Source organism: Equus asinus, chromosome 17, assembly GCF_041296235.1.
Source record: "Equus asinus isolate D_3611 breed Donkey chromosome 17, EquAss-T2T_v2, whole genome shotgun sequence".
Classification (NCBI taxonomy): domain Eukaryota; kingdom Metazoa; phylum Chordata; class Mammalia; order Perissodactyla; family Equidae; genus Equus; species Equus asinus.
In genome coordinates, this window is record NC_091806.1 from 26077976 (window position 1) to 26096060 (window position 18085).

Below are 18085 nucleotides of genomic sequence, written 5' to 3' on the forward strand. Positions count from 1 at the left end.
ATGTTCTGAGAGTTAAGAGCTGTGGTTATTTTCTAACGTAGTTTCCATATAGATCATACAAAATGATTGTCCACCTAAAATGATGCCAAGCTTGATTCAAAAATAAGCTAAAGTGATAGAGTAGATTTAATTGAAATCATCACTCTTAAAATAGAAAAAAATTCAACAGAACAAAAAAATCCAATCTTTATGCATCACTTTTTTTTTTAAGATTTTATTTTTCCTTTTTCTCCCCAAATTCGGCTGGTACATAGTTGTGTATTTTAGTTGTAGGTGCTTCTACTTGTTGCATACGGGATGCCGCCTCAGCATGGCCTGATGAGTGGTGCCGTGTCCATGCCCACGATCTGAACCGGTGAAACCCTGGGCCACCGAAACCAAGTGCATGAACTTAACCACTCGGCCACAGGGCTGGCCCCTATGCATGACTTTTAAGAATAGTCCTGTTTAATATAAATAAATCCACTCATTAATTAAATAAAATGATGTCCATTGCTAAATAAAATGTAATTTGTAATTGTACAGATTCAACTTTTGGTGATTAAATTATCAATGTATAACATGAAATACACAAGATTTGTGTATTTTTCCTCAACCAGAAAACTAAGTAAAAACAGCAAATATTTACTCTCTGCTGTTACAAAATTATCTATATTACTCTTCTTTCTTTTAAATGTTAGAGTACTTATTGATCTAGGGAAATAATACTTAATAATCTAAAAGTTCTATTTTAAATTCAAGTAATACTTATCTAGAAAAATCGAAATGATTAACAAAACCTGTAACAATATTCTAAATCAATTAGATATTAGTCACTATTAACTTCTCTATTTACCTAACCTTCAGTTATCTTTGTATATTTAATATAAATTAGCCACTTAAACCCTGAAATTTATTCTAAAATCAATATTGAAATGAAAATTCACTTTCATTATTTTAACTTTATTAAATATTTATTTTTCTTTTAATAAATGTTCCTTGGATTCCCTAAAGATTATAATTTTATTAAAAGTAGAAAAACGGGACAAACAGATGAAGAAGCAGTTCACAGAAAATGCAGGGAAATAATCCTTTAAACATATGCAAAGATATTCAACTTTGATCATGAAAAATAAATGAAATTTAAACTGCACAGAGATTTAATTCACAAAAAACTGACATTTTCTATCCAATATCTAAGGAGAATACGTTTTATACACTGATTGTGAGAGTGCAAATGACACAAGCCCTGTGGAGAAGAAATAAGCATTGATCAATATCACAGTTATATTTATTCCCTGAAACAATAATACTTGTACACATATGAATTCATATAGTTTTTCATTTGGCAGCATTGTTTGTACTTGTAAAAAATTATAAGCCAACCAAATGTGAATGATCAGGTGGGTGGTCTCTCTCTGAGTTAATAAACCTTAGTTTTGATATTGTCATCTATTCTTTTTTTTTCCATAGCTAAAGTATGACCTCAAAATAGGAGTTTTATAATTTATCCATATTTGGGTAGTAGTTTCAGCAGAAAGACTGACTTGCTGTGACACAGTACCTCACAACCAGAAATGGAAATTATTTCTTTTTTTGTTTTAAATGTTGGAAATTATATGTGGCTTGTTTTTAAGCATGTACATTCATGATGGGTTTCATTCATTTATCAACAACACTTTGGTAGTATCACCTGTGTTGGATCATGGTTCTTTTGATTGACTTTGTTTTCAGGAAAAAGCAGTTGATTGACTGGTTTGGTTTCAGGCTAAAACAGAAGCATGACACTACAAGAATAAAGAGCATTAGGTTTCATTTTCATTATAAGCATGAAATGTTCATTACAGAAAATTTAGGCAAGCAGGGAAAGTTAAAACAAGAAAACTCTCTCTCATGGGTGATCATTTTGACGTATTCCTTTCCGTATTTTCTAAGCATAGTTTTGTTTGATTTAAATCCTATGCTCTATAGAAAAATTTATGAATTGTCAGTTATGTGAATCATTATATAGCAAACATCCTTGTAACCAATGCTCAAATCAGCTGTAGAATACTATGGAGGACACAGATGCCCCATTCATTCCTCTTCCCAGTAAGAGGCATTAAATAAGTAGGTATCCTTAAATATTGTCTTTTAACTTTATCTATGTTTATGGCTTATTTTGCTCAACAGTATGCTTCATTCGTGTTGTATGTAATTGTGTTTTGTTCATTTTGATCACTCTCTTCTTTTACATGAAATTATCACAACCATTTACCATTCTAATAGGATAAATGTTTCCTATTATGAATGAGGCTAAGATGAATATTCTTGAAGGTGTCCCCTGGCACACATGTGCATGCAATTCTGTTGAGCACATACGTAGGAGTAAAATTCTCTAGATGAAGGTAATCTGTTTTCTAAAATTGGATACAATTTGCATACCAGCATGAAATGAGAGTTCATATGCCTCCACAACTTTCACGTACTTTCTATCATTAGTTTTTTAAAATTTTCATTATTCTGATGCATATATCATGGATCTCAGTGGTTACTATTTAACCTTTTACTGGTTACTAATGAGTTGTTTGTTGTTTTCTGGTCATTTGGATTATCCTCTTTGTAAAATTCCTGTGTGTGTTTCTTGTCAATTTTTATTCTAAGTTTTCTGTGTTTTTTACTTGGAGCACATATTAAAATATGGTATATATGAATAATTTATGTTGAACATTTTTATTCTGAATGGCTTCTTTAATGATGAGCACTTCCTAATCGATGCAGTTCAACTTATCAATACTTCTCACTATGGTTAATAATTTATCAATTTTTTTCCTTTCAAGTCTATGAAGATAATATATATTATCCTTCATATCTTACTTACATCACATTTCATATTTAGGTTTATAAACTACTTGGAATTATATTTTTTCTAAAATGATATGAAGTAAAGGTCAAGTTCTCTTTTCTAAACTTTTCTATACTTCCATATTTCTAATTACATTTGTACAATTTATGAAAAAATTATTTTTTCTATAATATTCTGCAATACTATCTTTTACATATTCTAGTGTGTAAACGTGCTAGGTATGTGTTGGGCTCTCTGTTATGTGTCACTGGTCTCTTTATTGATTGTTAAATTATATCTCACTGTCTGAATTCTGCAAAATTACAGTAACTCATAGCATCCAGTAGAGTAGGTCCTTTCACTTTATTCTTCTTAAAAAGTGCCTTGGTCCTTATTAGCTATCATCATTTCCACAACAATTTTAGAATCAGCACTTAAAAATGGTTACAAAACCAACATTCTTACCTTTTCTTGTATTATTCCTTTAGAAGGGTAATATGTCATAGCCACAATTCTCATCTATCACTATCATCTGAATAGTCTCTTCTCTGAAATGATTGCTTTATTTTTTATGTATTTTTTGATGACTTTATTCATGCCATGATATCTACTTAAATGAACTAGCTGGATATATTATGGCCATGTAAAAATACATAGTTTAAACACATTATATTAAAGAAAAGACAAATTTATAAAGCAAAAAAACAACTCCTGATGTAAATTGCATTGTTTCCAAATCTAGTTTGATTGAAAATGGATCCAAATGGGCTGCCCATAATTCAACGGGGAATATCTGAAGGAATAGAAGACTTTCATTTCTCAATGGTAAGTTGTTGTTTGTTCAGCATGATTATCTCTTTTCATGTATTATTTCCAATAGGAAGTCTTGAGGAAAAAAACAGTAAATTTTCCAAGCATTTCTATTTTAATTTTGATTATAAATTCCATCAAAAGAGTAAAAAATTAAGTCAAGAAATCTTAGAGAATGGGTGAATCCATATGGAGGCAAAATATTTCAATTTCATACATACAGTACCCCTGAAAATCAAAGATGCATTCACATTGTTTGCATTAGTAAAGAATAAGGTAAAAACACTATTAAGATGTCACTAGTCGTGATTCAGTCATATAGGCAAAACATGTCTGCAGAGAGATAATCTGGCTGACATGCAGAAAGCAGCAGAAGGTAAAAGATTCAGATTCATTACTATATCACCAATTTCTAAGTATCATTATGCAGTTTCTATTTTTAATTTTTCCTCAGGTGTTCTCTAAATCATAAAGAGGCAAATTCAGTTTGTTGAATGTTAAAACATAAAATTAAAAATACATAGACACTTAACAAATATTTTCCAAAGGCTATATATATAGTATATGTACCTTTACTATCTAATAACTTTATGAAAAGAAAAAAAGTAAATGACAGTTACATAAACAGCAAAGTATCAAAAACATTCACTATGGTTTTTAGGCAGGAAAAAGTATATAATGTCAATTACTAGACAAAAGATACTACATTTTTCCGTAAAAAGTCCCAAATCACCAGTAAATTTGTGGGAGAAATAGCTAATACTGAATATGAGATTGGCTGGCTACTTAGTTTCTTATCAGTAGGACAAGCTTATGGATATAATTCTGATATCAGAAAGTCCAGCATAAAACAACAATTTCAGGAATGAGTAATGATACTCTCCAGTAAAGCAGAAAAGCAAACTAAACATTAATTTCCAATTATACAATTACAGAATTAAATAAGAAAACAGACAATAAGTTCAAATTGGCAGCTAATACGTTAAACATTAAGGCAGAAATTTCTCAAGGCCATCATGACATTCTTATTTCTTAGAGTATATGCCTTGGGATTAAACACTGAAGGGAAGAAAAGGGAGAGAAACTTATCTGTTCTTGAAGACTGCATATGCCATAAATATGTAATGATTCCAGTTCCAAAGAATAAAGCCACAACTATGATGTGAGATGAACAGGTGGAGAAGACTTTGGCCAGTCCTGTTGTCAGTGGCAACATCAGGAATGTGGAGATGATTTTACTGTAGGAACCAAGTAGCAACAGAAAAGGGATCATAACAAACAGCACAGCAACTGTAAAGCGCAATATCTCATTGAGAAAACTGTCCCGCCAGGCCAGCTTGACTATTGGTGTGATGTCACAGAAGATGTGATTTGGTTACATCTACAAAAACACAGAAAGAAAATCTGGCATGTCTCCCTATCCCAACTGGAATTCTAGTGATCCAGGTGGCAGACACCAGCTGGACACAGACCCTGTGGTTCACAACTAGAGGATGGCGCAGAGGGTTGCAAATGGCTATATAACAGTAATAGACCATCACTGTAAGAAGGAGGCACTCTATGTTTCCAAGCATAAGGGCAAAACTCATTTGTGTTGTACAGACAAACAAAGAAATGTTTCTTTTCTGTGTCCAAAGGGGTATGAACATTCTAGGAAGAGTGACAGATACACAACAAATTTCCAAGAAGGAAAAATTACTGAGGAAAAAATACGTGGGGCTCTGTAGAGTGTGGTCAACACTGCTTATGAGAATAATGATGCCGTTTCCCATCAGAATTGTCACATAGACAAAGAAAAATATCACAAAAAGAACAATGTGGAGATTGAGAATAACAGAAAATCCCAAAAGAACAAATTCCATCATTGAAGTGAGATTTACACCTGCATTTTTTTTTCATTCCATCTGTGAAAATAGGAAACCAGCCATTTATCTTTCTTGGCCTGTTTTGTAACTCTTAAACTAAAGAGATTTGGGGGAATTAGCACGTAAGATTTCTATTCTCCATTAAATTCCAGCATTTTATATCCTGGGCTTAAAGAACACAACTATGGTTTAATGGAGAACATATGCTAAATTCTAAATATATCAACATATTTAATATCTAAGATCAGTTTTGAATTTGAATGAAGGTCATGTGTTTGAGAATTATGCATTTTTATTTTTCATCTGTTTGTGTGCAGAGCAAAACTAGTCTGTTTTACTTCTCACATTAACAAACAGAATCATGAGGCAGAAACATTTGTGTCACATTTTCTCAGTGATTGATTGTTTTTAACTTAAGAATCTTGTTATTTGTGTATTTCCTACTTTCCTACTTTAAATCCTATGGGTCATCAATGTAAAAACTCACCTGATACTACCTTTAGGGCTATTCCATTATAATTTCTGAATATAGCGCAGGATAAACAAAGTACACCCTACTCAGCACAAGCTCTGGAGCATTGGCAACTGTGGAGACAGACCCAGAGCTTTGCCATAGGATCTTGCATTTAATTAATGTACTTCTTGACAATCCTATTGTACTTTTGTATGCATTTTCTCATTCATTTGCAGTGTATCGTAAAGTGTCTTCACATACATTTTCAGCTTTCTATTTCAATCCTTCATTTTTGTCTCATCACTTGATCTTGAGCATAAATGTCTCTGTTATTCAGTTCATATTATTGGACAGTACAAAAAAAATGTTATAACTGTTGTGCTCATTGGAGTTAAACAAATATCATTTTGTAGGATACTAAGTGGAAAAAATAAGAGGGTTTTATTCAAAAGAATTAACTTGAGAACATTGATTCAGATATAAACATTTAATGGGCTTAAGCCTGGGAAAATAAGGACAGGCTGGAGTGTGTTCATTACCTGTGTGCAGGTGTGTGGGCAGAGGGAGAGAAGATGTTGACTGTTCAGTTTTTACGCTGTGTGCTGTGTGCCCCTCCACTGTCTTTGTTCTTCCAAAAACAACTTTCAGTAACTGTTTCTAAGCTCCCTATTCTTTGGAGATATGGATATTGAGACTCTGTAAAGATGGATAATTTGAGCAATTGCACATAGGTTTGTGATTGCAAACCAGTTCCCTTTTTATTTTAAGGTCTGAATTCCATTTCCCTGATTTATTATTCATATGACATTAAGCAATTATATAAACTTGCTAATTTTTGCTTCCTTATTTGTGAAAATTGGATGAGATAATATTGATAAAATGATCACCTATTAAATTTGAACTCATTACTTAGTTAGGCTTATATAACTATAATTATGTTCTTAGTCTGTACTCTTATGCATCTTTAATTTTAAAAACATTTCTTTTTCTTTAAATATAAATATTCCTTGAATTCCCCAAAAATTGTTATTTTATTAACTCGTTTGTTTTATTTTAAGTCTCTTATTAGAATATCACCAATAGAGAAAAAGGAGGTTTATGTCTATTACTATTTAGCCTACTTGCAAAAAATATATCAGTTATTCAAGTCTTCAGTATTTCAAAGTGATTTAATATTATCATTTAAATATAAATTATGTTTAACTGAATCAAAAATATTTAGGAGATACATTAATATGACACATTTACTATTATGTATTAAATTTTAAAATTAAAACTGTAGAACTAAAGCTTATAATAGGATAAAATAAATCATATTTACCATTCATATTCGGGATGATGCTGATTTTTTCTCTCTGTAGAGCTTTTAAATATTTACATTACTTTAGGTAAAATCACTTATTTCATCAAAGACATTTACCTTACCATTAAAATATTCTTTTCTTTCCAAAAATAAAGTGCTCCTTAAATAAAAAATAGTTATCTCTACCCCGCGAGATCTCTTCATCCAGACACATTTAAATTTCTAATTAAAATCATCACTTTGCTACTCTATGTTTTAACTTATTTTTCCCAGATGGCTTTCACTCTACCCAGAGTACTTTCTCTTCAGCCTCTCCATGGAATAGAGTTCGGAGCACATCTTATTTCTTAGACGTGAATAGAGTGCTGAGCAATATCACTTGAGACCTTCCAAAATCGACACACATCCAATTCATACTCTACTATGAACACCCCTACTGATCCTGTGTTTCTATTAGACTGAGCTCCCATCATACTTTCCTGAACACATTTTTCTTTTGTTCTTCTCTAATAATACATTAGTTAATCCATAATCAGGGTTCTGCTTGTGTAATAGTTGTAAATGTCTTGATGGAAAATCACATTATAACCTATAAATGTTTCATTTTATTGCTTTCTTCATAAGCACCAGGGCAACCTGAGAGCTAACTGTTGGATGTATTATACCTAGTTTAAAAATTGATTTTGGAACTGACAATAGGGGGCAATTCTTTTTATTGATGCAGCATTTTGTAATCTTTCTCCAATTTCATCTCCAATGTGAACACACTGTTAACTGGAACACACTGTTAACTGGAAATACTACCAAACTTCATGTAGGATAAAGTAAAATAGTTGAATTTACCAACTGGGGTAGTGGAAAAAATGCCAGGGAAATAATGTGCCTTCTACGCTTCAATTCTGGGAAAGACAATTATTTCCAACATTTAGATTGTTTAAGAATCTTAGCTTGGAGCCAGTTCCTCATTAAAAAATAGGATTTCCTTCTTGTTATTTAATAAATAGTGAATTCTAAGGGTTTATGAGAAAGTATTTCCAAGGGAGAAAACATCTATAGTAACATGATAACAGAGAGTGATTAGGAAAGTTAATTACAAATTATCAGGAGCCACGTGCTAGAAAACATGGAAGACCACTGAGGAGCTGGTGGTGAGAGAAGCTTCACAGGGGGCAGATGTGACACAGCACAGCCAGGCCCGAGCTACTGCTGGTGCACATCCAAGAAGTAGCTTTACTGAGAAGGAGTTCTGAAACTTCATAATTGGCATAGTGTAATATTATGCAGGAATAAAGAGATCTTCTGATGCCATAAAATAGAATATTGAGGAAAAATACCCTAATGCAAATAAAAAAATTTGTGTGCCCATTTATGCTGGATGAGAGTTTGGTTAGTACTTTTAATACTAACTTATGCTTGCTTCTTTTACATAGAAATAAGTTGATTTTTGTTTACTGACTGTATTCAGCAAATATATTAAACCCATTTATAAGCATTAATAATTTCGGAGTATTTTCTATATACATATAAATTTATATTATCTGACAATAACAGTAAGTGTAGAAATTTTTACTCTGCTTTTTTTCTCCTCTTCTTTATCTGCACTTAATTATTTTATTTTTCCTTTTTTTTTTTACTTAATCATATGTCAAATTCAGTTGTCTAGGTGAGAGTCTTATTGGTGAGATAAATGAGGTACATTTAGCATCAGTTGTGATTGGAAAATATCCTTTAATCTCTGATCACCCAAACTAAATCAAGCACCACCCAAATATTGCAAATCCAATTTTGTTCATGATTGTATTTATTTCATTACTTTATATTAAATTATCTTAATGGTGTATTTTTCTCATTTAACTGTTTTTCCCCAATAGAATAAAAGTTACACAAAACTAGACTGTTGTCTCTCTAATGTGTCATTGTAAACACGTCATATAGAAATGTGAAGCCATTTTATACATTCCAGATTAGACTTGTCACCATCTGAATACCCCTTAGTACCACAGTCAATGCCACATGAAACAGAACAATCACCTAGCGATGTCCTGCCTGAATTCTTGACCCATACATTTATGAAATACAATAAAGTGATGTTATTCTAAGTTAAAAGGTTCTGGAGTAATTTTTTATGCAGCAATGGAATACTGGAACAAAGTCATCCCATAATCGTAACAAAGTCAACTTTCTTCATAGCTTTTGTTCCATTAATTCTATAGATTGGCACCATGTATAACCATTTGATCATCAGTCACTCTCATTTAACATTCTCTCCTTTGAAATTATTGCCTTAATTTATTTGTATGCTTGGTTTTTTTAGGATAATATTACTGATGCTGTGATATCTACTTAGATGACAAAAGAACTAGCTGGATAAATTAAGACTATGCCAAAAATAAGTAGTTTGAACAAGTATTATGTTAAAGGAGAGACAGATTTAAAAGAAAAATTTCACTCATCATTTACGAATCCAGTTTGATAGAAAATGGATTCAAATGTTTCCACTATTTTCATGGGAAACATCTGAAGAAACAAAAACAATTTTCTTAATGGTAACTTGTTGCTATTTGTTTGTTTAGACACTATAGTAATTCTCTGTTTTCAAGTGCCATCATTCTCAACAAGGAAGACTTGGCAAAATAATGCAATGAATATCCCTAGCATCTTGATTTTAATTTCTATTGATATTCTCCACCAGAAGAATTAATAGTTCAGTCAAGAAATCTTGGGAATAGGTGATTCCATCTTGGGGCAATGTAGTTAAATCCACATCATATTATTTCTCTGAAAAAGCAAGAATGCATTCATATTTTTTGCGTTAGTAAAGAATAACATACAACTCTAGGGATGTCACTATTATAATCCTTCCATGTACTCAAAGCTTTTCAACAAACAGTGAATCAAGATAACAGGTACAGAAGCAGAACATAGAGATGCAAAAATATACGGACCTTGTTCAGACAGCTAGTTCCAATTTCTCCTGAAGACTGCCTATCTCTGTCCTAGTTTACAATTTTAGTGGGTGGAAACACTTAAAAGATTCACTCAAATCCTCTACAATATCTTTTTATGAAGGCTCTATTATTAATCTGTCCTTAGATTAATCATAGGTTAATTTTTTTAATCAGAAAGAGGCAACATCAATGTGTTGAATGGATAAAACTCCTGAAAATATAAGGTAGAGTCATTCAGAAATTATTCTCCAAAGGCTTACCATACAATACTATTTATAGCTAGTGTCTTTTTGGGGAAAAAAAAAAAAAGAAGAGGAAAGTACCAAGATAGCTAAATAAAGTGCAAAAGAACAAGGATAGTTATAATGACTTTTAGGGAAATAGTTTGGGGACATCAATTGTTTAAGAAGAGATATTTCATTCTTAAGTAAAACAGTCCCTAATCACCAGTCCATTTGTTGGGGGCAGTAGTCTAGCCTGCTAAATATAAGATCTGATGAGGAATTAGTTTCTTATTGGCTACACCACCACCATGAATATATCAGAAAGTCCATCATAAACAACAAATTCAGGAATGAGTAAAGATCATGGATGTTCACAGTTAATTTATCCATTCATCAGTTGATAGACATTTGGATTATTTGCAGTTTTGAAATATAGTGAGTAAAGCTGTTATAAATACTGGCATATAGGTAATGGTACGGACATATGTTTTCTTCTATCTTCAGTAAATAACTCAGAGTGACATTACTGGGTCATGTGGTCAGTGTATGTTTCACTTCATGGGAAACCATCAGACAGTTTTCTAAAGTTGTTGCACCATTTTATTGCCTACCAGCAATGGATGAGAGCTCCAGGCATTTTGTGTCCTTGTGAGCACTTTGTTTTGAATTTATTATCGTACTTTAAAGATTCTAATCAGTCTAATAAATGCACGGATCACATCGTGTTTTTAAATTGTATTTGGTCATTTGCAAATGGCATTGAACAGTTTTTTCATTCATTGAGTTGCCATCTGTGTATCTTCGCTGGTGAAGCATCTGTTCAAGTTTATGTCCACCATTTTATTGTTTATCTTTTCTTTTGTTTTCATATTATTGAGTTTTAGAATTCTTTATATATTCTTGATAAATGTTCTTTACTGGATAGCTGTTTAGCAAATATTTGGTACAAGTCTGTGGCTGGTTTCTTCATTCCCTTAACAATGTCCTTCACAAAACAGAAGACATAATAGTGATGAATAACATTTTATCACTTTTTTCTCCTATGGTTCATGCATTTTGTGTTTTTTATAAAACTTTGTTAATAACCCATCATCACACAAATCTTGCCTTATGTTCTCTCTAGAAATGTTACACTTTAGGTTTTATGCCAAGGTTTAAGAATTATTTTGAGACACTGTTTATAGATAGTGAAAAGAATGAGTCAATGCCACTTTCTTTTGTGGCATAAGACCATTCTACATATTCAAAGTCATTTTTTAAAAAACACTATCCTTTTTCCATAGATTTGCCTTAGAAACTTTGTGAAAAATTCATTGAGTATATTGTGTGAGTTTATTTCTAAAAACTGTATTCTGCTGCATAAGTTTAGATGGCTATCTTTTCATCAATCCTATACTCTCTTGATTATCATAGGTTGGTGGTCAATATAGAAATAAAATTATATGAGTCCTTAAACACTATCCTTTTTCATAACTGTTTTGACAGTCTTAGTTCCTTTGCCTTTTCATATAAATTGTAGAGTAACTTCATCAATTTTTGAAAAAATGTTTTAATTTTAATCTGGGTTACTTTGAATATACAGATCATTTGAGACTGCATTTAATCAATAGATACTTTGTTCACAACTGGGCTCTCTACAAATATTTTTCTTACTTTCCTTTCTCCGTCTCCTTTCCTTCTTCCCTTCTGCTTTTTTTTTTTCTTCTCTTTTGTCTTTTCTTAACATTCAGATTCCATGACCAATATTCCCTAACTACTAATTTAGAGTCTCTGGGTTTAGGGCTTAGGCATCTATGTATTCTTCACAATTTTTTGAAAAATTCCTTACATACATTGCCAGGTACCAATCCATAGATTAGTATGTAGAATCCCCAAGAAAAGACAAGACTACAACTCAAAAAGCCTCACCTTTATCTCCTCCAGATCGCTAATATCTAATGTTCTCTTACATCAGATACTACAGTTATCTGTGTATTGTCCCATCCCCCTTGTCAATACTTCCTATTCATGCATTTATATCTTATTTCCTCTATTAAACTCTCAATGAGCTTAATTGTATTTCTCATAACAATTAGAAGTGTAGTACTTGAAAAGTTATACTAATCTTTACTAAATGATTATAAATTCTATCATAGGTTATGCTTTCATATTATTTCATTATGTACATGTTTACAGGATTTTGAGAGAAGTAAACAAGTTATTTTCCCAGAAAGAGGGCTCTAGATTTCAGCGAATTTGTCATAAACTCAATGACACATAGCTATTTAGTATCAGAGCTAGGACTATGACCTGTATTGTTAGATTTCTTTTCCAGCCCTATGCATATTCCTTTTCCACTGAGGGATCATTATATACCAGAGACCAAAGTGCATTCATGTAATCATTTCTGATTATGTAGTACATTGCTCCAGAGCCATTCACTTGTTTACGACAGAAAAAATCAAAATTATCTTGTTACTTTTCTGTCCCAGAAGACAATGTGTGTTTCCTCCTAGGAGCATCCCTATGGACTTTAAGAAGAGCTGGAAAACCTGGTATAAGGGTCCAAATGCTTAGGATTCATAGCACACCTTAATTGAGCGAGAAGTTCATTTCCACAGGTAAGAGGGATTTTTTTTTTTATCACTTAGAAAATATTTTAGAAGCTATAACCTTGAATGTAAAACCATATTCTATTTTTTAATATTTGAATCTGAGATAGACATTTCTAGTTAGCTCGAAATTGAATTAAAAATTGAATCAGGGAACTTCAGGGAACATTGGAGAGCAAATAGGAAAGACTCCCAAAACATTTAGGTCAATAGAGCTCTAAATTAGAAATTTGCTTTAATTTCTTTGATAGAAAATAATAGTCACAATAAGGGTAGTAAAAATAAATGACTGTATTTAAAATTTATAAAAATTATTAAATAGAATATTATCTATCAACTAGCCACTGTGTATATACCATGGGGGGTCATAATTTTTTTCTCTCGGAAGGATAGAAGTGAATTTTAAATGTATTTTATTATTCAGTTAATTGATGTAGAAACTACTTCATGTTCTTATTTTTTTGTTTTAGTATCATGATACTTAAGCTTGATAGCTTTATAAAAGAACTCAGATGCTTGAGCATCTTATTTTGCAATATTTCTAGCGTATAACAGTTCCAGAATTGTGGCATGTCACAATGAGTCTGCAATATGGTCAAGTGGAAATAGCTTAATATATGGCAACAGAGAAACCCTGGATTGAATCCTGGCTCGACTAGAGATTTATTATGTGAGCTTGGTCAACTTATAGGTCTAGCTTGTCCTCAGTTGTCTCCGTACAAATGGACACTGAATGATTTAGTTTACAGGTTGCTGTGTAGATTACATAAGATAATGCACACAAAATGTCTACCATCTAGTATCCACTTAACAACATGTAGTAGCTACTGTCTTAGCTTTCCCTTCTTCTGAAGTTTAGTGCCTGTTGTACCATTCTAATGAGGGTTGAGGGACTGATTTTAGTTTTCAAAAATGATCATGTTTTGTTAAAAATTTTGGGATCTATAATTTTATCTTTCCAGTCTCTATCTCTTAGAGTGAAATCAGCTAAATGTAAACACAATCAGTTCCAATTTCCTTAAATATTAGTTGACAGAAACGCCTATTTAAAGAACACCTTGGAGAAAGTAAATAAACTTTTAGTCTATCCTTCCTGAATTCTCTACAGTGAAGTGGATAATTGCTCTAATGGGACATGATTGGGAATAAAACATGTCTCCATTCATAAACCACTTTCTTGCCCTACAGATAATATCAGAGATACAAAATTGTGAGAAATTTATTATGGACCAAATTATCAGAGGGACTTAAGAAAACATAGTATTGTTTTACTGATATGCCCAAAGTCAGAATGTAATGACAGACATTCATTTTTAAGGTTCCTGATAACATTTAATTTTGGGATTCACTGGCCTTAATCCCATGAGAATGGTATTCGAATATATTTTGTGTCATAAAACAAATATATGTGCAGCTAACTTAATAAATACTTAGCTTCTGGTTTGGAACCAATTCATTGCTCTATGCTTACATAAGAAATTGATTTTACAGCTCCCTCTTTATTTTGTTGTGGTTAAATAAAGTTTGAATATCTTATTTCATTTACATATACACTTCACATAAAATTAACATTTTAATCTAATATAACATTTCAATGCATCTCATAAATAAGCACTCTGAAATCATACCATGTTCATGTAGTATCCAAGATATGCCTCAAAATTTGGGCAATCTTAGTTATTCTTTGGTTTGGAAGAATAAAGTTACTTTTACAAGGTCACACTGTCAACAAGTGCTAAAACTGAGATTTTAAAACAGGGTTTTACTGTCCAAATATAATGTTCTTAATCTTTCGCAATTGTCTGGTGCTATGTATTTTGTAATGGATTCCTTTAGTAGACCACCTATCAGTGCATTTTTCAAAATTTGCTTTCATAATGTCATGTCTTTTCACAGTGCTTCTTCCTATCTGCCAAATTCTTGTTTGGTCCTTGACTCAATTTAATACATATTTTTGCATGTAATCCATGTATTCTTGAAAGAGAGAGAGACAGGGAGGGAGAGATAGTGGAAGAAAGAGAGAAAATGAAGAAATTTATAAACATCAATGTATTTTTTGTAATGCCTAAACTATACATCAATATTTTATGCTATTAATTAAGGATTTATGTTATTTTATTTATTTAAAAATTCAAACCAAACTAGAATTTATTATAATTCAGTCGGGTGTGTGAGTTATCATAAATAATGAGTGAATTGTCTGAAGTAACATAGATTCTAATATTTATTTTAACTATTTTTTTATTCTAGAGTTCTTTAAGGATTGAACAAGCATTTTTGTTCATAATCCCACCCTTAAAAAGCTATTTATTCTATGTATTAGGAAAATGTCACACGAAACTGGGAAGATCTCCTGGGAAGCTAAGACTTTCTTTTCCTTCTAATGATAGTTTGTTCATTCTCTTCTTGCCGTATGGTCATCTCAGTATGACAAAAATGTGATGTATTTTGTGTTAGTAAGATAAGTCATCTGTAGGTCATTGAATTCAGCCAGCATCTGCACACGGCAGATTTTTCACTGCTTTAAATGCATTTTGTTCTATGACAAGCTGAAGGAAACACAAAGTCACCATGCTGAAGTCTTGCTCTTAAATATAATAGACAATATTTAAATATGTTTCAATGATAGAGGCTTTCAGTCCAGATACAGGTGACTCTAACTTTTTGTTTATTATGCATTTTCCTTTCTTTATACTTCACTTAAAGAGCAATAGTCTGATGGCATAGAGAAATATATTGGAAACAAAACACAATATTCTGGTTTAAATAATGATTTTATTCTGTTAGCAATAGGTTGTATAAGCAATATATTATCTGTTAGGTGATATTTATTTTATAGAAATTTTAGAAACTTCTTAAAAAAACTGTAATATATTAAAAGAATGGCCATGACTGATTTGGACAGAAATATGTCTCAAAAATGCACTCAAGGTCTTTGCAGGGCTAATGAGTATATGTATGGAGAAAAATTTTACATTGGTGTTGGTTAAAATTTGGAAAATATTAGTAGCATAATAAATTATGGAGGAAAAAATGGACAATTTAGTGTTATGTGTTTCAAAGAAAGAAAGCGTAAAACAAAACAAAAGAACAATGTTCTATCTTTCTTTGCATCTACCTCCAGAATAAGGTCTATTGTTCTGTTCACCACTGTTATAGAAGTCCTAATGAAATGGGAAAATAGCCATAAATGATGTCAAATGGTTTGCCTGAAAAAGGCTGCTTTGTACAGCAAGCTGAAAAATAAGTCTAAGTTATTGCATTTTCTAGTCCTTTGGGACTTTTTTAAGATTTAAATGATTTTTATATTGATTTTATAATTTATCTCCACACAATCTTGTGTTGCAAGTGTATTTGCACCCATTTTACCAATTATGAACATTAAGGAAAAACATTTCATGCACACTAGAAAATCTTGGATTAGTACTCAGAAGTGTAGTGCTTTCTATTATAATACTTTTGCACTTAAAAATGTGTATATTCATTTGTCTTTGTGAATTTTAAGACGATGTAACATGAAGACTGGAGGGAATAAATTAAATAGAAAATAAACTAAAAATTAAACCAAGGAAATCGTCTTTTTTTTTAACATGACAGATTTACCAAATGACTGAATGAAATAATTTCTTTACTTTATACAGGGTAAGGCAGCCACTTGGACTCAACTTCTTCATTACCACATATTCCTTCACTGCCAAGGATTCCAATATGCCCTTCTCAGAAGCAAACATAAGGATATAATTGGGTGGGTTCTATTTTCAAAAGAACTGCTTTTAGGACATATAAATAAAAATTGCAATGCCAGGCTTGCCATCAGATGTAGATTTATACACGATCCAAGTGAAGAATGTGAGTGAAGTTACCGTGTTTGTGTTGTTGGGCTTCATAGGTGATTTTGAGGTACAACTCTCCCTATTTTTCCTATTTCTAGCAATCTATCTTTTCACTCTGATAGGAAATTTGGGACTGGTTGCATTGGTCATTGGGGATTCCCGACTCCACAACCCTATGTACTATTTTTTGAGTGCATTATCATTTTTAGATGCTTGCTATTCTTCAGTTGTCACCCCAAAAATGTTGATCAATTTCCTGTCAGAGAATAAAACTATTTCATTCCTTGGATGTGCAGCACAGATGTTTTTCTATGTTACTTTTGGGACCACAGAATGCTTTCTCCTGGCTGCAATGGCATATGATCGCTATGTAGCAATCTACAACCCTCTGCTGTATTCAGTTAACATGTCACCCAGGGTCTATGTGCCACTCATCGTTGTTTCCTATCTTTGTGGCATCTTGAATGCTTCAGTGCACGCAGGGGCAGCATTTAACTTATCCTTCTGTGCATCTAATGAAATTAGACATTTTTTTTGTGACATCCCTCCTGTCCTCGCCATTTCTTGTTCTGACACGACCAAAAACCATCTTCTAGTCTTCTACTTTACGGGCGTTATTGAGATAGTCACTATCCTGATTGTCCTGGTCTCCTATGGTTTCATTCTGTTGGCCATTCTGAGGATGCATTCTGCTGAAGGGAGACAAAAAGTCTTTTCTACATATGGCTCTCATCTAACTGGAGTGTCACTTTATTATGGAACAGTTTTTTCCATGTATGTCAGACCAAGTTCCAGCTACTCTTTGGACCAGGATATGATAGTGTCGATTTTTTACAGCATTGCCATTCCCATGCTGAATCCCATCATCTACAGTTTAAGGAACAAAGATGTAAAAGAGGCAGTAAAAAGAGTGTTTGGGAAAAATTGGTGTATCAATAAAGTACATTTTTCACACTAACCATTAAATTGAAACAAATTAAAAATGTTCCTTGTCTCAATATCAAAATGATAAAAAATGTTTTGATTAGTGTATTAGCATCTTTCTATTGTTCTTAGACATGTTTAGATAAAGATTGTAGTCATATCTCCACCTGGGCAGTTTTCATACATGTAGGAAAACTGTGTCATCTCTTTGCTTCTTACTTAGTTCACTCTCAGATATATACACACAAAGGATATACTCCTCACATTAAACATTAAGTTGATATCAATTAAGATTAATTTTCATTGCCTCCATATCAAAATGTCATGATT

General features: G+C 32.1%; 1 protein-coding gene and 1 pseudogene across 1 annotated transcript; one reads left to right on the top strand and one right to left on the bottom strand.

Moving 5' to 3' along the window:
* Positions 1–4595: 4595 nt before the first annotated feature.
* LOC106827229 (olfactory receptor 10AG1-like) lies at positions 4596–7260 on the bottom strand (annotated as a pseudogene).
* A 9536-nt stretch (positions 7261–16796) lies between these two features.
* Positions 16797–17789, top strand: LOC106827230 (olfactory receptor 5T1-like). Its single transcript, XM_014834976.2, has one exon. The coding sequence runs from the start codon at positions 16797–16799 to the stop codon at positions 17787–17789; it is 993 nt and encodes a 330-aa protein (XP_014690462.2).
* The last annotated feature ends 296 nt before the right edge of the window (positions 17790–18085 follow it).

Bases quoted from the DNA above. Each gene is read 5' to 3' on its own strand.
- LOC106827230 (XM_014834976.2), top strand. From the start codon at position 16,797: ATGCCAGGCTTGCCATCAGATGTAGATTTATACACGATCCAAGTGAAG.